The 23,037-nt window shown below is 37.2% G+C and overlaps 2 protein-coding genes and 2 long non-coding RNA genes across 8 annotated transcripts in view; 2 read left to right on the plus strand and 2 right to left on the minus strand.

Moving 5' to 3' along the window:
* Amph (amphiphysin) overlaps positions 1-11,434 on the minus strand; it is a 33,677-nt gene extending 22,243 nt beyond the window's left edge. For 4 of the 5 annotated variants that reach the window (XM_012283536.2, XM_076541360.1, XM_003702481.3 and 1 more), the window contains exon 1: positions 11,220-11,434. In XM_012283536.2, the coding sequence (XP_012138926.1) occupies positions 11,220-11,288 (69 nt within the window). In that variant the 5' untranslated portion in view covers positions 11,289-11,434. The remainder of the gene's footprint in view (positions 1-11,219) is intronic. The other variant, XM_076541361.1, reaches the window with a different exon arrangement.
* Positions 11,435-11,563: 129 nt separating this feature from the next.
* Positions 11,564-13,410, plus strand: LOC143266035 (uncharacterized). The gene is made up of 3 exons (XR_013041028.1): positions 11,564-11,699; positions 11,798-12,030; positions 12,109-13,410. It is a non-coding gene; the product is annotated as an uncharacterized LOC143266035 (long non-coding RNA).
* On the minus strand, positions 12,582-20,722 carry Mapmodulin (acidic leucine-rich nuclear phosphoprotein 32 mapmodulin). The gene is made up of 8 exons (XM_003702483.3): positions 20,466-20,722; positions 15,844-15,987; positions 15,643-15,762; positions 15,449-15,561; positions 15,267-15,373; positions 15,102-15,175; positions 14,934-15,024; positions 12,582-14,782 (listed from the first exon to the last, which is right to left on the minus strand). The coding sequence occupies exons 1-8, from the start codon at positions 20,511-20,513 to the stop codon at positions 14,721-14,723; spliced, it is 759 nt and encodes a 252-aa protein (XP_003702531.1). The 5' UTR covers positions 20,514-20,722; the 3' UTR covers positions 12,582-14,720.
* A 563-nt stretch (positions 20,723-21,285) lies between these two features.
* On the plus strand, positions 21,286-22,782 carry LOC143266036 (uncharacterized). Its single transcript, XR_013041030.1, has 2 exons — positions 21,286-21,424; positions 21,585-22,782. It is a non-coding gene; the product is annotated as an uncharacterized LOC143266036 (long non-coding RNA).
* The last annotated feature ends 255 nt before the right edge of the window (positions 22,783-23,037 follow it).

Genomic DNA, 23,037 nt, shown 5'->3' on the forward strand with positions numbered 1-23,037 from the left:
CAAATTCTTAGATTTCTTAATTCACTAATCTTCAAGTCTCAAAATTCCCTAGATTCCCCAATTCCTTAATCTCCCAATTTCACAATTCCCTAGATCCCCAAATTCCATAATTCTCTAATTTCCAGATCCCAGAATTCCCTAGATCCCCCAATTCCCTAATCTCAGAATTCCCTAATTTCCAAATCCCAAAATTCCCTAGATCCACAAATTCCATAATTCTCTAATTTCCAGATCCCAGAATTCCCTAGATTCCCCAATTCCCTAATCTCCCAATTTCAGAATTCCCTGGATTCCCTAATTTCCCAATCCCGAAATTCCCTAGATCCCCGAATTTCAGAATCTCAGAATTCCCTAGATTCCCGAATTCCCTAATTTCCCAATCTCAAGATTCCCCAATTCCCTAATCTCCCAATTTCAGAATTCCCTAATTTCCAAATCCCAAAATTCCCTAGATCCCTGAATTTCAGAATCTCAGAATTCCTTAGATTCCCTAATTTCCAAATCCCAAAATTCCCTAGATCCCCCAATTCCCTAATCTCCCAATTTCAGAATTCCCTAGGTTCCCAAATCTCAAACTTCCCTAATTTCCCAATTTCCAAATCCCTAACCCCCGAATTGCAAATCACAAAATTCCAAAATACCCAAATTTAAAGCTTGCAAACCCGAAAACCATCAAATCCACAAATCCCCAAATTTCCAATTCCCTAAACCATCAAACGGCGATATAACGCGTGACGATATAGCTGTCCTCCGACGCTAATGTTCAGATTCCAATGAACCGACAGAACTAGGAAATTTCGAATAGGGTCGTGCAGGCATAAATTTAGACTTAGACAGTCTTTCTGGCCAGACAATAATTCTTCTAATCTCGAGTTGTTTGTAAGCCAACGTGTAATTGCAATGTGGCGCTTGGCCTATTGTCGGCTCGTCATTCTCACGTCGCCACAAAGCACTCAATTAAATTTCTCTGTATAATCAGGTTATCAGATCCGGAGGAACGTTTAAGCCATTTAAGCGTTGCTTTTCTTTCTTTCGCGTCGTATAGCATAGATCATACCTCAATGTGGAACACGATTATTCAATCTGTAGAACATATTTCTTCGACGCGAGTGTTCTGTGTGCATAGATTAGGCTCGTCCTAATACCTATCTCAGCTGACGGACCTAAGTTACGGCTGCCAAACGTGCCACGCATAATCTCACTGGCATGTCGACAATTTACAGGTGGTACATTTACTTATCAAAGTACTTAAAATTTTATGCAGCTTCAGTTTTTGATATTCGTGAATCAGGTACCTTCGGTACTTGTATTCATAATTTCAGGTATCACTGACCTCAGAATTTTCTACTTCAGGTACTCTTAGTATCAGAAATCATGAATCAGGTACCTTCGATACTTGTATTCACAATTTCGGGTACCACTGAACTCAGAATTTTCTACTTCAGGTACTCTCAGTATCAGAAATCATGAATCAGGTACTCTCTATACTTGTATTCACAATTTCAGGTACCACTGAACTCAGAATCTTCCACTTCAGGTACTCTCAGTATCAGAAATCATGAATCAGGTACTCTTTATACTTGTATTCACAATTTCAGGTACCACTGAACTCAGAATCTTCCACTTCAGGTACTCTCAGTATCAGAAATCATGAATCAGGTACTCTCTATACTTGTATTCACAGTTTCAGGTACCACTCACCTCAGAACCTATGATTTCAGGTACACTTAGTATCAGAAATCATGAATCAGATACTCTCTATACTTGTATTCACAGTTTCAGGTACCACTCACCTCAGAACCTATGATTTCAGGTACACTTAGTATCAGAAATCATGAATCAGGTACTCTTTATACTTGTATTCACAATTTCGGGTACCACTGACCTCAGAATCTTCCATTTCAGGTACCCTTGGTATCATAATTCATGAATCAGGTACTCTCAATACCTGGATTCACAATTTCAGGTACCACTGCTTCTAATATATACTATTTCAGGCACCCCTATCATTAGAATTGCATGAATCAGGTACTCTCAATACCTGGATTCACAATTTGAGGTACCACTGCTTCTAATATATACTATTTCAGGCACCCCTATCATTAGAATTGCATGAATCAGGTACTCTCAATACCTGGATTCACAATTTCAGGTACCATTGCTTCTGATATATACTATTTCAGGCACCCCTATCATTAGAATTGCATGAATCAGGTACTCTCAATACCTGGATTCACAATTTCAGTTACTATTGCTTTTGGTATATACGATTTCAGGTACCCTTATCATTAGAGTTCAAGCATCGGGTACTCTAGATACTTGTATTGAAAATTTCAGGTATCATTCCTCTCAATATATATAATTTCAGGTATCCATAGTGTCAGAATTCATGAATCAGGTACTCTTTTCAATTTCATAGACAATTTCAGGTACCACTGCTCTCAAATCTACGACTTTGGGTACCCGTAATCACAAAATTGTCGAATCAGGTACAAAGAGTTGCTGTTTCAGGAACTATTGCTCCCAGTATCAACGATTTTAGACATCGGGTACCTATATTGTTACTATTCAAGAATTAGGTTCCACCAGTACCTCTCTAGACATTCAGGTACCCCCTGTGACAATTCTTACGACATAAGTTACTACTCCCGAAGATTTTCATGTACCCTAATCTACCCAGTTACTTCTCGGTAACTGGAAGTCAGGTACTCCTCGTTTCCTGTATCCGAAATTTTGGTTAGCAACACGTGGTTCACGGGTATGCCGACATTAACCTTTTTTTCTGGCAACGAACGAAGCATCTGATAGTTTCGCTGAGAATAGCAGAACTGGGTCGTAACCCAGTTGTAAGAATCACCGTACGCTCAACGAGTTCCTATCGCTAAACACACGCACCGTTTGTTTTCCTCTAAATAACTGTCATTTCTTTACCCTCCTCAACCACAAACCACCATTTTTCTTTCTCCCATTACTCCTTATCGTTTCACCTACGATCCCGTAACCGATAATCATTTAGTCTAGGCTGGTACCGTTGCAGCCTCACGGACATGTGGTTCATCAACATTGTGCTTCTGTGGTTGTGTTCGGAGATTATAGTGTGCTTGGAATATCTCATGGGGCACTGGGAAACACTATTACTTGTAGGACAGGAAAACATACTGTCCTATTATACTGGTTTGTGTGGTGGGGTATGTTCAACCGAATTTAAGGACTTGATAAATGAGTAACATGGTCCTAACATTTGAAAGCTCCAATATTCTAAACTTGTAAGGTCACTGAAACACCTGAAGCTCTAAGTCTCAAAGTCCCAAACTCTCAATGTCCTAAAGTCCCAATGTTTGAATGTTCCAAAGTTATAAGGTCTCCCTAAATTTCAAAGGCCTGCCTAAGTTCCTAAGGTACCCCTAAATCCATAAGTCCCTAAGGTACCCCTAAATCCCTAAATCCCTAAATCCCTAAGTCCTATAGTCCCAAAGTCCTAAAGTCTCAAGGTCCTATAGCTCCAAAGTCCTAGAGCCCCATAACCTTAAAGTAGCAAAGTCCTAAAGTTCCCAAGTCCTAGAGCCCCATAACCTTAAAGTAACAAAGTCCTAAAGTTCCCAAGTCCTAGAGCCCCATAACCTTAAAGTAGCAAAGTCCTAAAGTTCCCAAGTCCTAGAGCCCCAAAGTCCTAAAGTCCCATAACCTTAAAGTAGCAAAGTCCTAAAGTTCCCAAGTCCTAGAGCCCCATAACCTTAAAGTAGCAAAGTCCTAAAGTTCCCAAGTCCTAGAGCCCCATAACTTTAAAGTAGCAAAGTCCTAAAGTTCCAAAGTCCCACAATTCCAAAATTGTAAGGTCCCTAACCTCTAAGCCCCGAAGTCCCTTAACTCCAATATCCCACAATTTCAAAGTCCCAAAATTGAACACACCCAAAGGCCCAAACTCCAAAATCCCGCAGTCCCAAATTCCAAAACCCCAAATTTCAAAAATCCCCCAAATCCCAATCCCCCAAAATCCTAATTAAAATCCAGTAACCTTCAGATCTGAATACCGAAACCACTTCAGTCTGCCTCCGAATTCCACCCCGTCACTCAACCCTGACAGTGCACTGGAGAAAACCAGAAGTTGTTACAGAAACAAGTCTTAAAACAGCCCGAATAATAAAACAGCGTGCACCGAGCCATAAGACAAGTCACGAGCAGCAGGTGATCTCGACCTAACTTCGCAACCTAATTGAATGAAACGAGGCAAATGAACGTTACAATGGGGTGACGATGATTCGTTTCATTTCCGTTTCACGGTGTGCATATGTACACACATCGTATATCTCGTCTCATCCACCTGTCTCTTTCTTTCTCGTAACTGCATTTTGTATGCAGCGTGAATCCTTTTGCCTTCTAGAGGCGGGAAAAGCTCCCGTTAGAAACTGCGGCTGCAAGGATACCGCACTGACATATAACAGATCGTGTGTACGTTTAAATCAAACTGTATTTCCTCGTTAGGTGATTAATGCATTGTGAGATTGTGTTATCTAATTGTCATTTCGTTGATATCGCGAATCATTAAAGAGAGACTGCTGTTATTGGGAAAAAATTGTAAGCGGCGTTTGAATAGCGCGCGCTTTTTCCGCGCATGCGCAGTAAGAAAGCGGTGAAATAAGATATACGTTGCGGTGCATAATTTAATATATTACTTCGATTAAAAAGGACTACGGTTTCTTAAATTCTTGAGACGATACTTGTTCCTCAAATAACAAGTATTTTAACGCGTTCCAAAGTCCCAAAATGAATACGTGATAATGTATCTGAAGACGAAATGAAATGCCCGAGTTAAAAGACGATATAACGAAAGAGGTCTCGTTAAAACGACCAGACAAATAGACGCTGCGATTTTATTAGTGGGACAAAGAAAAGAACACAAGAAACGGATCAATGTACGTGTTTAGTCGTTGCACCTGTTCCCGGACCGCAGATATCGCATACTATTCGATTCTTGGCACGATTTCAACGCGATCTTTCTTTTTTATACCTGAGTGGAAACGCCAGACTATTTTGCAACGCAAACAGAAAATATGTACAGATCTATTCCGTCGATTGATTGTTGCATCGTGTACGGTCGCTCTATAATTGCCCGCTAACGGGGCTTTAGGCAACGGCGAACTATAGATAGCGACACTAGCGCTTGAGTCGTAGTTTGTTTACGTGCGAGGTGATGTAAAAGTATTGTCGAACGAGTTAAACGATCCGGACGTCATAAAAGAAGCACATGTAGTGCCAGATCATCCCCCCTTCACCTCTAATCCGAACTAACGTTCAAGTTTAACGGACGACAGTTTCATTTGGACCTGTTCGAGATGTTATCTTCGGGGAGTCCTTTAGTGGTCCCGAAAAGTGACAACGTAAAATAGAAAAGCGATGACGTTGGCCCGGGTCCAGAGCCGGGTTAACTCGGTATAAATACGGGACGATAAATACAAGAACCTCTTCTTTCTAGCGTTCATTTTTCCTTTTATTCTTTCCTCGACGCATTTAGAGTGGTCGTACGTTTTCTTTTTACATCGCCGCAAGCTATATGCGATACCTGCAAACGTCACGCGAACACGATGACGTTGAACCTTACGGTTATTAATAACCGACCATTTCCATCGCCCTTTCCGGTCGAGTGCAGTTCGCAAGTTACGTAATCTTTGAACCCTTACGGTCAACAGACTTCTACACCCCTGCCATTTTAGTCCACTCTCGCCAGTTGGGACTTACTTCACGTTATATTGCATTAAACCATCTGTAATTTGTAATACGCCTGTAATATCTGTAATTTATTTATAATATGTAATATCTGTAATTTATTTATAAATGCCCCTGTCATTTTAGTCCACTCCCACAGTTGGGACTTACTTCACGTTATATTGCATCAAACCATCTGTAATTTGTAATACGCCTGTAATATCTGTAATTTATTTATAATTTGTAATATCTGTAATTTATTTATAAATGCCCCTGCCATTTTAGTCCACTCCCGCAGTTGGGACTTACTTCACGTTATATTGCATTAAACCATCTGTAATTTGTAATACGCCTGTAATATCTGTAATTTATTTATAATATGTAATATCTGTAATTTATTTATAAATGCCCCTGTCATTTTAGTCCACTCCCTCAGTTGGGACTTACTTCACGTTATATTGCATTAAACCATCTGTAACTTATAATATGACATTAAGTTTATAATATGACAGATGCCATTAAATTTATGCAGATAACATTAATTTTATGAGTAACATCGAGTTCAATTCGTTTTAGATGTAAAATTTACAGACTCTCGTTATATTGCCACTTTTACATAGACCACTCCTTCAACGCTGATTGTCGCACAAGCGAATAAATGTTCCCTGCAAAAAATGATGGCGTCAATTATCGCAGCTTTTCCCCGGAGTTATTTCTGTTCTTCCTTAATTTTCAGGGCGTTTCTGGATCTAGTCCAATTGAAATCGTCAGACGCGAGAACAGAAACGTGATTTCGAGTTAAACTAACGCAATTTCGTGGATTTTAGTACTAAACGTTGTTTGTCCAGTAATTTCAATATTTGCCTCCTCAATCGTTTACTATTCTAAAAGAATTTCTCAAAACAAAACTATTCCACTTAACTTTTTAGATCGAGGTCCTGCGCCGCCATTTTGTATCTTTTTTTACATTTTTGTATTCTGAATTGTAGACCAAAGTACATTTAATAAATACACGCAAAAACAACTCGATTATCTTTCATCATTTTGCAGAACTGTCTGTTTTCGTAGACGCTCAGTTACGGCGGGAGGTAGAACATTTGTAAGCTTTTTCTTAACAGTCTCGACTTACGCGATAATGTATCCATTAGTCAGAAAATGATTCCGCTTATAACTCATCATCGCTTAGCATAATTTTTTATATCTTCTAATATATAATATGTAAATTCGAGTACGTAACGTGTAAATTACCTTCGAGCAACATGTAAATTATCTTTCAATATGTAACACGACAATTATAAGCAGAAGTTTACTTAACAAATGTACATGTATAGAAACATTTGTACAGCATTTTATGTAGCTTTTATATTTTACGAGAATGTTCCATTTGAGCGGAAAGGTATGCGAACACTTAAGGCGGGAGGTAGTAGATTCTGGCCTTCCAGGAGCGAATTTAAGGAAAATTGGAATACGCTACAAAGACAGAGGTGTATAGCAGATTTGAAAGCTGCAAGCTCGTAGATATATTTGCCGAGAGTCTCGGAGTAAAAGCGTCCGGGACACGAGGACGAGAATAGTAACTGGTAGGCGAGGTGGACACGATAGAAATCGTAGCCTAGGGAGACTCTGAATGTTCCGACTTCCGTCTTTTCCTGTATTCCATACCGTTCCTACTTCTTGCTGGAATAGTTACAATCATTACCTATCAACTGTTGTATCGAGAAACTGAGATAGAGAAAGTCGTGTGCAACCGTAACGAGATTTCTGGATACAGAGAAAGCAGGTGAAAAATTTTAGGTGACATAATCAAACCCCTCCTAAGACAATAATCACGGAAATGGTACGATTTAAACGAGGGGAGCAAATCTAGGGAATTGTGGGCATAGATATTTCGTGGTCTAGGGAATTAGGAATATAGGGATTTCAGGGTGTGGGAATTTTAGGATATAGGGATTTGGAGATTAAGTATTTGAAATTTTAGAGATTTCCAAATCTAGGGAACTGGGGATTTAGGTTTTGGAAGGTCTAGGGAATTGGGGATTTGGATATTTGAAGGTCTAGGGAATTGGGGACTTAGATATTGGAAGATCTAGGGAATTGGAGATTTAGGTTTTGGAAGGTCTAGGGAATTGGGGGTTTAGGTTTTGGAAGGTCTAGGGATTTGGGGGTTTAGGTTTTGGAAGGTCTAGGGAATTGGGGATTTAGGTATTGGAAGGTCTAAGAAATTGGGGATTTAGATATAGGAAGATCTAGGGAATTTAGGTTTTGAAAGGTCTAGGGAATTGGGGATTTAGATTTTGGAAGGTCTAGGGAATTAGGGGTTTAGGTTTTGGAAGGTCTAGGGAATTAGGGGTTTAGGTTTTGGAAGGTCTAGGAATTTTGGAATCTAGGAAATTTTGAATATACTAATTTCCAGATCTAGTCAAATTCAAATATTTACCATTCCTTATTTAGGAATATCCAAATTCCCTAGTTCCTAAATTCCCAAATTTTTAATTCCCTAAACTCTCAATCACCAAAATTTCCTTACCCAAAATTGCTGCCCAAGGAATGTCTAGTTAAACAATAAAATAAATGTGAAAAGATAGCAAACCTAAAGAGAGCTCTCGAAGACCAAAAGTCTTTGAACGGCTTCATGCAGAATACCTTGAAAAGCTACTTCAGAACGATTTGACAGCTCGTTATTTGAAGCAGGAAGATAACCATATTCTTAGAACGGATATACATTAGCCTACAACGTTATAGACTCATTGATCTTCCAACGCAAAGAGCAATCTTTCTTCTTATCATCGCGTATTATAAGTTCATTTTCTTTCGCAGGAAATAATTTAAATAATCATTCCCTTATAGCGTTTCAAGGAACTCAATTATTTTCTTAACCCGCGAAAAGCCAACTGTTTAGTTTATGACTACCAATATGGCGTCAATCTTGACCCACATCAAACTTTTGATACGTGAAAATTAAATCAAATTTATAAAATACTGTAGGTAATTATTAAAATCTTAAATTAGTCATTGGAACATGTTGAGGAAAATTTTTAAAAATGAATAATATAATAAATATTCTTATATTTTTTTGGTAGAAAAATTGAAGGTTATGTGCATAGACAAAATGACTCATTGTTGGGAAACTGACCTCTATAATACAAAATGTGTATCAAGGTTATTGAACTCCGTGAGGTTTACCCTGTTATATCTAATCAATAGTGATTTGTTGTGATGGTTTCATTGGATGGAATTATTCTTAATTGGTGATTCGCCCTCTATCTTATTGACTGTATAATCTAACCTAACATTTGAATGCAACAGTTGTTCTGTAAGGTTATATCTTTCATAACCTCAAACTCTCAGTTGCAAATTTATATATTAGAGCAATTCCCTAGTTTCCAAATATTGGAATCACTAGACTTCAAATTTGCAAATCATTAAATTGATAAATTTTCAAATTTTAAATTCCCTATATTTCCAAATTCCCATATTCCCTAGTTCCCATATTCCCAAGTTCCCATACTCCCTAGTTCCCATATTCCCTAGTTCCCATATTCCCTAGTTCTCATATTCCCTAGTTCCCATATTCCCAAGTTCCCATACTCCCTAGTTCCCATACTCCCTAGTTCCCATATTCCCTAGTTCCCATATTCCCAAGTTCCCATACTCCCTAGTTCTCACACTCCCTAGTTCCCATACTCCCTAGTTCCCATATTCCCAAGTTCCCATACTCCCAAGTTCCCATACTCCCTAGTTCTCATATTCCCTAGTTCCCATATTCCCTAGTTCCCATACTCCCTAGTTCCCATACTCTCTAGTTCCCATATTCCCAAATTCCTAAATTCCCAACTAATTCCCTAAATCCCCAAATCCCTAAATTCCCAATATACCAAAATTAATTCCCAAACCCGCAAATCCCCAAATTCCTACATTCCCAAATTTCCAACTGCCATCTCCATGACCGCAAGTCCGCCATGTTAATTTCCATACCCGGCCTTTCCCTCTAAAATTTTTCCTGTTCACCGATTATGAATGCTCAGTCATATATAGTAATTACGTTACAAGTAATTTGCAGGAAAAAATCCGTCTCGGTTAACGCGTAAAGTTTCATCAAAGAGTGACACGGATTTTCACCTACTGTTTTCTTTAGTGGAACATCAATTTTTTTTCTTTTTCTCGACTTAAGGTTCCCTGTTAGCACGGGACGAGAGTGGTAACTCTAGCACACGGCAATAGCATGGACCGGTTCTACCAGATAAGTCTCCGTACAACCAACATTATGAAAGCGAGTTAAAACACCTACGAATTTACACGATCATACGGTACGTTGCACGAGACACAATTTTTCTTTTGCTGAAAATCAAAATGTAAAACTGGGATGCCCTCGCCAGGCAATTAACGATACCTGCATGACCCACTTGCTTTCAAGTTTTAACGAAGGCTTGCTAGCGCAGGAAATGGAAAAATTCCTTTGGGTCATTAGGTTAGGTTTTATTAAAGTCAATTTATTTTTATTGCAATTTTAGATCTTGTCTAATTTCGAATAACAATAATTAGGTGGTCGTAAAATTGCGCGCTCTGCTTTAGTCATTTAATCGACTTAACGATATTATCGACATTTATCGATGACAGTAGTCTTATTGTAATGATGATCTTAGACGTAAAACAGTCGCTCGTACGAAGAAACATGATAGAACCTTTTTTGTAGGAAATTTTCTAAACTATAAATTTCATAATAACTATTTTTTTCATAAAATTGATTTGTAAGAAGATATTCGCGAATAACTGTAGGGACTTACGTTTAACTTTGGACAGCTAAAGGTAGGAACTTGATCAATTGAAAATTGATTATATAGTTTGATTAATTTCCTCCCACTATCTTATCGAATCTGTCAAATACATCATCGATTCTTTCACGATGATTTGTTAAATTAATTCAAAGGAAATAGGATTTAAACGGCGGAGAATATCTGCGTAATGAAATTACGATTGAGTTTATTTTAAGAAATTTGCAAGAAACGTTCTGTAAGCGACTGGAGAATATTCGCGTCACGTGACAATCTGGCGTTGATTTTACCAGAGAGTGTGATTTCGAAGATCTACCTGTAATATATATACTGTATTACGCTCAACCAAGAGTTGCATAATTGTCATTTTAAATGAAGCTATGCTATATAACTGGTACGTGTTTATCGATTATATAAGTCACCTTTGCACGAGCAGGAGAAAAATCTAACAAATTACCGGTCCGTTTGAAAAATCGTAGAAAAGATTGGTGGGGAGCAAACGTCGAACGCGAAGTGTCAAATTTTAACAGCTGCAAGTGATAACGAGAGGTTATGAGCACGTAACGCGTAACGACATTTAAAATATAATAAAGAACGATCGAAAAAGTCAAACGCGTAAAAGAAGTACGAGGTCGAAACGGTTAAAAAGGGCGCAATTCTGTTGAAAGTGTTCGATCGACTGACATGCCGTACGAGGAAACCTGTTACGAACGTACATACATACAAATATACGTCTTTACTTACCTTTTCCTTCGCTCTGCCTGCATGTTTTTGCACTGTCTTCGCGATCAACGCACCCTTACTTTCAGCCATTTTCTTTCACGGTACTAGAAAAGCGGCGACAAACAATCCTCTCCAGAACACTAAATTCAATTTTCAAGTCTGGCCGACGTTACTTTCTTTCACACCGAACCACAACCAAAACGCACGAACGGAAGCGCGGAGAAACACTAAAGAGTCGACACGAAACTGCGCGCCGAGGTTCGCTCCTTACGCTTCCACGAGCAGTCGCATACTGGCAGCACCGTCCACGATGCACCATGCACTGCTGGCTGTTGGTACACCGGGAAGAATGGTTGGCTTCCCTAGGGAATATGGCGGCGCAGGAGAAATCACATTCTTGATAAATACCGTTTGGAGAGTGATTTCCAAAATGAGAACTTCAGGATTTTAGAATGTGGAAATTTACAAGATTAAAAATTCTAACAATTTGGAAATTTAGAGGTTGTGGTCTTTAAAAACTTCTAGAATTTGAAACTTGGAAATTTAGAAAATTAAAATCTGATGATATCAAAATTCATATATTCCAATTTTGCTTATAGAGCAAAATGAGAAGAAAATGGCGGGAACGTCCTCCAATGGCGGGAACCCTCTGTCACTAGAGCTTTTATTTGGAGGAAGTTTACATTTCACCGAAGTGTACTGTTGGGAAAGGCAATTTGCCTAAAAATAGGTATATGGTGTCTCATCATTATTGTTTAGAAATCCCAGGGGAACCCATAAGAAGCCTAGGAGCTTGAAGTACCAAAGGAGATAGGAAAATATAGACATGAAGGCGAGTGCATTTTCCTTCAACTAAAGAAAATTGTAATAAACTTGAAATTTTCATATCTCTAATTTCGTAAATTTTCAGAAAGCAGCATGCATATAAGGATCTCCGGCATTTGGTTGAAGGTAATTTGAAAATCAATATTTTAGATAACTCTTTAATACATACATTGAATTACTGAGCGAGCAATAATTCAAAAGTAACGGAGACAACAAAATTACGAACGAAATGAAGGAATATTAACGACTAAAGACGTAACACCACGTTATATAGGTGATGTCTAGCATAAATTAAAATATGTTACGTTTACTTAACGGCGTATTTTAAAACAAATGATTTATTGTAAACAAAAAAGAAAAAATACAAGTCATCAGGAAATTGTAATAAATAATGAAAAATATTGGTATTTTTAAATAATTAAAATTCATGCTACAAATTGTATTTGATTAATAAAAACGGATCGATAGTATTAAGTATAATTGTTGATTTGTAAATGATTTTATTAATAAATTATTTTTTCTTATTTTGTGATGAGGATTGCTCGAAATAAACAAACGTTATGATAAAAATTCACTTTAACAACGGAACAGGCAGACAATACAGGAGATGTAATATATCTGATAGGTGATAGATTTTTTCCTTACGTAAATGGTCTATCCAAAATTGCAATTGACAAAAGTGTACGTGTCGCGGGACGCGCGGAATGTTTTAATTATTTATAATTCAATTTCTTAATTATTTATAATTTAACTTTTAATAAGACATCCGCGCGAGCCGCAATTACAAATTGCAGATTGGAAATTTACAGATTTGGACCTGTACATGTAATATACTCATTGTACCTAATATAAATTTGCTTTAGTCTTGGAAAAATTGGATAAGGCCATAACCAAACTGGCGACAAAGAGGCGCCAGATCCTCGACTCTACCATAATTTCTTGTTTTCTTTCTTTTTTTTTTTATTATAAAACCGATCCTCTCTTGCACTCTCACTCGCTATTTCACTCCCATCCATTCTCACGATCACGTAGTTAATCGGTAGTCCGTCCAGTAATCCACGTACCACAGTCTCACCATTAACTACATCGTCTGATCCACCTTTTTTTTTGTTTCTTATTTTTGCGCCTGTTTCTCGAGATTTTGTCTTTTCGCTCTAATCTAAATTTTGCGATTCCGAGTTTTTTTCTTCCCTTTTTCTTTTCTTTTCTTTTCTTTAAATACAATTCAGAAGTGCGAAAGCGCAAGTGTAAATATTTATTATTTTTTTAAAATCATATTGTAATTTAATATTAATAATAATATTAATGATCATTACCCATTAACTTCGCACTTTAATCATCACGAGATGTGTCAGCGCTATGGTAACTTCAGAGACAGAAATTAAAGGTAATTATGGATTTATAGTAATTTTGTTTTTGTTTCCTTTCCTTCGGTACCCTATATGTCAAACACTTAGACTTGCTGGGTAGAAATTATATTATTCAACAAGTATTTCTATAGTTATTGTAAAAAATTGTACGACTTAGTAGTATAAAAAACATTTAACGGTTATAGCTGAACGTCTGCAATTTGAAATGGAAAGACAGTATGATAATGTTACTAATCAGATGTGTTTTATGTTATGTTAGAGCATAACACGTAGCCATGGAATGCCCAAGAGTAAATAACAATAATCTTAACAGCCATGGAATATACGTGGCTTATTGTACATAAACATCCGGAACTTAAAATTTACTAAACAAAAATTTCAAGTCAAGATACTAGCACGATCTTAATTGTTTCTATTTTTGCGTTGTTTCTTCGCTTTTTCTCAGGATTAATATTTCTTGAAATACCGATAGTATTTGTCGCTCATATCAAAACAAATGAAAATACTAGGATAATCTTTATGTTCTAAACTGATTCTTTTCTTTTAGACGATATCAATTATACAATTTCTCAATCGCTATTAATTCTAATAAACGAAATGTACATACTTTTTTTCATTTCTTCGTTCTTATGATGTAGATTCCTATCTTAATACGTCTTTCATAGATATAAGCTCAATGTATGAGCAACATATATTTATCTCTTTATTTTCTGTCCCAAAAATCACAGAGGCGTAATGCACCTCAATGTATGGTGTAAACCTGTACAAAAGTTGTTCCTCATTTACTCTATACTTATTCATGGTACAATAATAATGTATTTAAAATGTAACTTATGTAACCTCAGTACTGATTAACGATGACTGCATTCCAGCGTGACCAGCCTTTGGCCGACTGGAGCTAACAGACAAATATGCTCCTTCATATGTAAAACTCCATTGTTGCCTTCTCCAAGTCCTTCAATATCTGATCTTTCACACCCACTATGCAACACCACTAATACTCTAACTATATACTCTATATAAAATATTGTTAGTACAACTAAAACGCGCTGTGTCCAGCTGGAATGCAGTCTTATTTTATGCCATCATTATCCTTTTAATTCTTTCATTCACATTCCTCTTCTTTGCCGTGGTTAATCGTTTGTTATTCCACAGACAATTTGTCAGTCAATCATTTTACTGATAAATTCACACCACTAACTGTAGTCTGTCATTGGTCGGTCAATTAGTTTGATTCCCAGGTGTTCACTCGGCGTCTCAATTATTGTTATTATTTATACGAATTTTACACTCATTCAACAGCATCAGAAACCTGCTCTTTATGGTTCTAGTTCCCTGAGTCGCCTCCATCTTCATGTTTTCTCTTTTTACCTCGAGCTGGAGATGACTCTACATAATATGTAATATGATAAATCACTTATTTTTTTCAATTTGATATTTTTTTTTTTAACTACTTTATGTATCGCGAACAAACGATACCTTTTCTTTACCCCATATTTCAATTAAAAATAATAAATTAATTAACGTTTGAAACATTTACCTTCTTCTTCATCCTGTTCATCATCGTCATTGTCATCATCATCGTCTTCTTCTTCTTCGTCACAAAGGAAGTCATCCTCATCACTTTCATCCTGCATCACATTAATCAATCAAATTTAACAAGGTTTCAATAAATAAAATTTGACAAAAAATAATAAAATGTATTTACCTCGAGACCAGCCTTGTACACAGTTTCTAAACCTACGCCATCGTCAAAATCTTCGTCATCTTCTTCGTCTGAAACTAAAATTTAATATTTATGATTAAATCTTTTCGATTATATGACATTAAATTAATTTAAATCGTGTCATTGTAATTATTAACCGCAACCAACCTTCCTCGCTATCTTCCTCATTAGCATCTCCATCCCCATCTTCATTTCCATTTACTTCATCATCCTCTCCTTCGCTATCATCAACCTCACAGTCATCTGTATCAAATCTGTAACATAAAAAAGACATTATTAAATCATATAATAAACTTGTCATATAAATAATGGTGTTGTGAAATACATACCCATCAAGACATCGAAGACTCGGAATAAGGCTAAAAACTTTCTCCCTATAATTATCTCCGTTTGTCACTTCATTGTTAAAGAGATCCAAGCTCTTCAAGTTCTTAAATTCTTTCTACAAGACAAAACATATTTCTTAATATACCTACACAACACATGTGTGTGTATAAATTACATTTAATACATCAAAACTTACTAGGGGTTGAAGTGTGTCAAGATCTTTGATCTTGTTTCCACTAAGATTAAGATGAGTTAGCTTAGGACTTGACTGGAGGTGGTTCAGACCACCAGAGATTCTGTTGTCACTTAGTTCCAACTATATGAAATAAGAATACTTATAACTTATCTTCTTTTATTATTTCTTTATACCGTTTTATTTGATCAAAATATTCTTTACCTTCTTAAGATTTGATAGTTTTGGGAAGCCTTTTAGACTGGTAAGACCCACATTGATAAGACTTAGTGTTTCTAACGCGACAAATTCATCTGTCAGACCTTCAATATGCGTACTCCGACAGTTGTCAAGAACTAGTTCTTTGATCTGAAAGAAGGAAATAATTTATACATAAATACCTGTGTCAGATTAATAAAATTTTTACAGACAAAAAGTAAATATATAATAAATATTGTTACATATTTGTATACAATAAAAATTAAATGTGTAATGATACTTTGTAAGGAACACAATATTGTGTGCAAAAGGTTGAAGAATGAAATAAAAATTATTTAATTAAAATTAATATGTATACATGTAATATTTTTGTACATAATTGATCATTTAGAATGATAGCTATCGGTCGACAAATACGCACTGTCGATTGAATTCTTAATTATTGCCGCAAACATACATCAGCTGGAAGGTGTAAAAATGAAATTTCAACGCGGAAGAAAAAAGTTGGATAATAGTCGTTGAAATTCAAACGGACGATAAGCTTTCGCGGGAGATGGGCTATTTTATTGATCGGAGAAAGAGAAAGGTAAAGAGTGAGAGAGTAGATAGAAAGGAGACAGCAGAGAAACAGCGGGTGGAGAAGTGCGAGGGGATTCTTGGGATACAGGGGGGATGGCAGTAGAGTGCACGACGCGTCTTGTTTAGCGGCATCAGAAAAGCCGGTAAGCAATAAGTACTGACTGCGGCACGCGACGCAATGGAATCAAAGTTATCTTGAGTTTTTATTTTATGTGGATTCATTTCAACTCAAGATTAACTAATATTTCCTATACCAATCTACATCTGTATGCTACATCAAATATACATGATCATGTTACTGCTTGTACAATTGTCTGCGAAATACTCGTTCCATCGAGAGATTCATTTGCTAATGGCTATCTGCTGTAGATTCAAATTTATGAATATTAGTGTGCAGTAAGACATTCGCGCTCGTTTTTGAACAAACTGCCACATCAAAGCGAATGTTCATAGTTTCCAACAAAAAAAAGCTCTGAATTGAATTGCATCAAATCAAATGACAGTCAATTAAACCACGCCGAATTGAATCGACTCGAGTCACACCGATTCGTATCGAATTGAATCACGTCGAATTATAACGTGTCGAAGTGAATCACGTTAAATTGAATGATGTTGAATTAAATGCGCCGAGTCAAATCGCGTTAAATCGATTCGAATTGAATCCTATCGAAATAAATCGCATTGAATCGAGTGGAAATTTTATGTTGACTCAAAGTCGAAAGAAATCCCGCCAAATCGACTAGTATTGACTTGGCTCGTCGAAAGTGCGTCCATATTATTAGAGCATTCGTTCACGTACGGCTTAGATTGATCACCGCTCGGCGAAATAATGCTCGTTTACACTTCGATTTTTTCGAAGTGGCAGCAGAACGAGCATTCGCTCGATCGGTCTAAACGCACCCTTACAAATCTTAATACGCTGTTGCGTAGCAATCTTTAGTCACGACGAATCGCTTTCACACGAAGTCTCGGAGTCGTCGTATGTCCTTATCTTAAATTCACTGCCCGACATTCCGACCGACTGATTGGCTGCGTCGTGCGTTGCACTGATCATAGTGGAAGCGTTTACGAGTCGTCGTGGCTTATAGGAACGAATCAATGACAGTTACGAGTTAACTCAAAGATGGATACAAGAAATGGATGTTTGATAAAACTTCCGTATTAAATGAACCAGTTTGCTGAATAACTTTTGAATACAAAATTTTAGGAATAAAATAAAAAGGAAAAATATTTGTCTTTCATCTATTAATGCTTAATTTAAAAATTACTATTGAACTCATGTATTATATAAATATCTATAATTTTGCTATTTTCATAATATACTACAAAATAAAAGTATACATTGATAAAAAAAAAGTATCGAGGAGAGAAAACAGTATGGTCTTTAGTACAATGGTTCATAATGTAGTAGGCACAGCACTGCTAAACGAATTGCATCGCAATGCCGGTGGTTAACGCGATGCAAACGCCCACGCATAAATATTCCACATGAAATGTATCGAATCGAAAGTCACACAAGTGTAAAGTGTTGCTTAATTAATGCTGTAAAATTTGTTACGTGAAGTAAAATGTACGGAACGTGCTCATTTTAATTTTTGTTATTGTTTCGAAACGTACGCGTGTCAGTTGGTGACAGAGTGGACTCGTCCAAGATGGCTGCACGGTGATCAGTAATATGCTACGAAACACGGCCGTAGATTAAAATACACGAGTAATCGAGCGGTCGATTTAGGATTCTCTTTACGCACTGAAATAATCGAAAACACTTTGAAACATATGTACCCTTTGCAAGATGAACAAAAGTCTAAATATTTAAGAAGCACTCGCGCGCACCGGAAAACAATGGCGATGTCCACTCGCACGCGCATCTCATGGCAGCACCTCATGGCACGCACAACTCTTCTCGTTGATAATTGATTTACATAATATATCTTTACACCGGTGAAAAAACGTTTGAAACACATGGAATATACGGGAAATTTTGTCTAAAAATAAATTTATCAATGTGTTAACCTCACGAATGCGACTATATTTTAATGCGTATATTATGAAAACGTAAAAGTATGTTTATCGCTAAGTGATTTGTTGTACAGCACACTGTAACGATTTGTTGCATCTTTTAACCCAGATTGAATGTAACAGATGAAGTCTTCTTTAACTTTACACGTCATCTTGTCGATAGAACTTTATTTTATTTTTCCCATTTAAATTAATCGATTAAAATTTCTTTTGTATAGGTACCGTTTGACAAACGTGCGTCACGAAAGAGTAGAACATAATAGTTCAAGTTTATTGTTTTATAAATATTTTCAAGTTCAAGCGTCTGTTTGACCTTGACGAATTGAATGTTCTTAGAATAACGAAAATCGCGGTCAAAGGACTATTAAGTTCTGACATAATACTTTACGTGTAAAGTAACCGTGACTTATGAGTGGTTGCATATGTTTCGAAACTCGTTCGAAAGGGGCACCATCTTGTCCAAAGCCTTTTTATATACATATGCACTTCGCTATTGCGTTGCATAGAAATCCCGTGGTTAAATAAGAGTCAAGAATAAATATTTTAAAATATCGTGAATAAATAATTTTCTGAAATGGCTCGCGAGCGAACTGCGAAGATATGGTGACTCCTGTTAATAGGAACACACGTACAATGCACGGTAGTTTAAAAAGAGGGGCTCCTAGAGACAGCCACGCCACGCTATAATTTGATCACACGACTTGCGTATAAAACACGGCAGTTTAAATAAGAAACAATCATTTATCATCCTAATTACTTAAGCGTTTGAAAAATTCAATTTATCGATACACAGAATATTCTGTTATTTAAATAATTTAATTTTTTAAAAATTTATTATTTCAATAATTTAAACGATCATTAATTTTGTTCAATGAATTTTTGAAAATGAATAAAATTTTTTCTGAAATGTTGCATCAGTACAGAAAACATAAGATAACAGAAATATTAACTAAAAATATTTTAATTTTGAAAATTTTCTTTGGTAGAAAAATTCTAGGAGCGAAATTTCTGAAGAAATTAGATATAAAATTATTTCGTTCAAGCTGTAATTAAGAAAGACAAACATATTACGCGTAAACAAGTCCAAAACCTGTTGAAGTGCTCGTACGATTTTCGTAATTTTTAAAAATGAGCATATAAATATATACACTAAAAAAAAATTAGTCATAGAGAGCAATGTCTCCATTGATTAAACATGTTTTACTTTCTATGCCAACGACGTTGATTCTGCGATGTATTACATCACAAATCAGCAAGACGTAGCGTACATATATATACACGTATATACATACGTTTTGTGGTTAATAAAATAATTCAAGTTCAAACGTATTTAACTGCGGGTTGCATTGTGCTTTCTCTATGAACGTAATACAACGTATCAGCGATACGATAAGGGAGCCTTCGCAATTCGGTAGAAAGCCTGGTACGCTGGAAAAACTTGGAAAAACTTGTTAAACGATTGGTTAATCGAGTGTTCATTGAATTCGGTCAACCAATCGGCTAACGAGTTTCTCAGTTTTCCAGTTTATGATACGATACGAATACAACCGAGCTGGGAGTTCTCCCTAACCGAATCGTTTTTCCAGCGATGCATTAAAAAGGACGCGCGCGGTAATCTCAGTGAGGAAACACGGGGGGGAAAAAAGCCGCGATTGTCGTACAGAGAGGTGACGAAAAACGAAGGAGACAAGCGGTTGAAGCTAGCCACGCCATGCCTGTTACTCTGGTGGCAGTCGTAGCATCTCGTGTCGGCATCGAGAACACGTCTTGTTGGCCGATAAATCGTCGGAGCCACGCGGTCGCCGTCAAGAAATCCGAGTTCTCGTGCGTCTTCGAGGAGCCAGTGGCGTGCCCGCAGAGCGAGTGCGTGGTGTCGGTGTCGCGCGAGGGAACACGATTCTTTCTGTAGCCGCTCTCGGAGAACTGCACACGATAGAACCAGCAAGCACGCAGCAACACGACCCGCGGGTAGTATTCGTCTCGTGTCGAGGCAAAGCGGTGCGATATGAGATAAGTGGGGTTCGGCTTACTTCGCCGGGGTTTCTTCCCCGTTTTTCGAGCAAGATCCGCTTCTCCATGGCCGGCAGACCCGTTTGCAACTCCGCACACGAATCACTACACCTTCCTGCGTCGCAACAACTAGTCGCAACCTTGCTTTCAAACCGGGAATATGACGGACGGACCACGGTCGGTCACCAGTCGGACAGAGCCACCACCGTACCGAGGAGCCAACCCAACGGTGGTTCGATTCTGGCCTAGGCCCTATGCTCTCTACACTCGACTCACCGGACTGGCGGGGCCCCCACACAATAACAACCCACGAGGCGGGAAACGAAACACATGTCTGGCACTACTTTCGAAGCGACCAATCGCGTTCTTTTGTTCGCTCGCGGCACCGACGCGCTCGCCATCTACTGGTCATCTTCGACACTTTCCTTCAGCGCGGCTAAATTCATTTCCTTCCGCCATTTCGCCTCGAGACTGTCTATTTTCCATCGATACGACAATCAAATATTATTGCGATTAAATACGGAAATTGCTTTGTTAATCATGCACTGCTATAAATTTTGTTATTAGACATTCCGGAAATTGTCCCAAACTTTTTTAATGACGAAACAGATTCGATAGTTTGCACCCGTTACCGCAATCATTTCGAAGCTTCCGGCGCTCGTGTTAGATTGTGACACTACTTGTGCTTGCTTTATTTTACGCGTGGATCTAGGAATATGGGGACTGGGAATATTCTTCGGAAGATACCGCGGGACGAGGCGATGAGGTAAACTGGTGCCCAGTTTCGATTGGCCATTGTTGGTACAACTACGTGCGATGTTAACTTCCGCTTCATTTCCCCTTGAGTGTTGGAATGTTTAGAGAAAAGAGCGGCACGTGACTTCTAGAACTCAGTGATGGGCGAATACCCGTATGGAGTACTGTTAATTTCTGTCGTGCATGTCACTACGCCAAAGATGGAATTCTCCATTCCTTAAAAGTTTGTAAATTTCAGAATTTGTAATTTTGGTACATTTTAGAATTTCTGAATTAAAGAATTTTTAGATTTGTACATATATAAAGAATAGGAGTAGTTATATTTATCATTCATAAATCAACAATTTATTAATTCATAATTAACAAATATATTTCTGAAATAGTTTATCAATTTATTCCTGAGAAGTTACATCATCTATGTACTATCATAAAAAGAGACAAATAAATTAAGCACTCAATTTTAATAATTAAGTAAGTAATTTGTTGTTTGATATTAATTTAAAAATATAAGAATTAATCAATGACTTCTAGTCCTTCGTAATTGGCGGTACAGAGCATGCGCAGGAACACAACCAATAAAATTTAGGCATCGGCTATTAGGCCCTCCTCTCATGTCGGCTTCCCTCTCCTTGTCTATTATCCAAACTCACACGCCGTCTCTATATTCCTAAGTTCATGATTTTACGTAATATTACTCTAGAAAATCCGTCGTAATTCTACGAATAACTGACAATTTCACTTCGAAGTCGAGCAACGTGTCTTCGCGTTAAACCGTGGACGTCCATGCGTTAATATTCAATAAGCTTGCACAAAATATTGAAATTGCTATCGAAAATTAAGTATCGATGATATTGAACGATTCGTAAAGTGACGATAAATCACCGTATATTTATTTATACCATACACATGCCTTAACGACTTAATAATTCATGTATAACCTTTTTCACATATGTATAAATAGAATATTATTTTATTAATTTTCCATGAACGTTTCGTCGAAAAGAATCGAATGCTTTTAACAGTATAATTTATATAATAAATTTATTTTACAAATATTTTATCAAAAATAATTAAAACATTAATCTGAACTCAGATTAAACCGATAAAATCTCCGTTACATAAAAATAACAAGTGTACAATTTCAAGGTTGGAATAAATATATGATACATGCGTACAGAATTAATTATTCGTCGTGAAATCGTGATATCTGAGCTCGATACTCAAGTGACCCGCCCCTGCAGGTGTAGAATCCGTGAAGGGTTGAGATCAATATGCGCTCATTGATTGTACCGTCGCTGCGCTGTGTCAACCTCATTGAGTTTGTCTTCTTCTGAACGTTAAACACTGAGCATGTATCTATCTACTTATTTTACCTGCTTGGTTGCGTTCAACCTTTCAATAACTTCTACGCAACTAAGTTATGGGACTAGGATATAGGCGTTGTACGATGCCACGTAATGTCCTCCTTGTCGAACTCAGCCTCCCGTTTATAAAGCTCGTGATATGCAGTCAAGACTCAATAAACATAAAACTACCTGTTCCACCAATTTCCTGCGTTATATGTAAGTTTCATCTTACGATTTTACAAACCTAAAATTGATCAAAGAATTTTCTTCCATTTTTTTTTCTACGATTGGAGATGTTTGTTTTATACGCGCTATTTAGGGGTGTATGGCCTATCGAACTTTCGAGATCATGTTAGGACGGAAAACTTCGGAACCGATCGGATAAGGTCGGACGAGATCCCGATATGACTCGGAATCCCGAAAGTTTCGAGATTTTGGGATTCGATCTTTCGATTACAAAATTTTTAATTACCATTGGCAATTGAACGAT

Source organism: Megachile rotundata, chromosome 16 (assembly GCF_050947335.1).
Source record: "Megachile rotundata isolate GNS110a chromosome 16, iyMegRotu1, whole genome shotgun sequence".
Taxonomy (NCBI): Eukaryota; Metazoa; Arthropoda; class Insecta; order Hymenoptera; family Megachilidae; genus Megachile; species Megachile rotundata.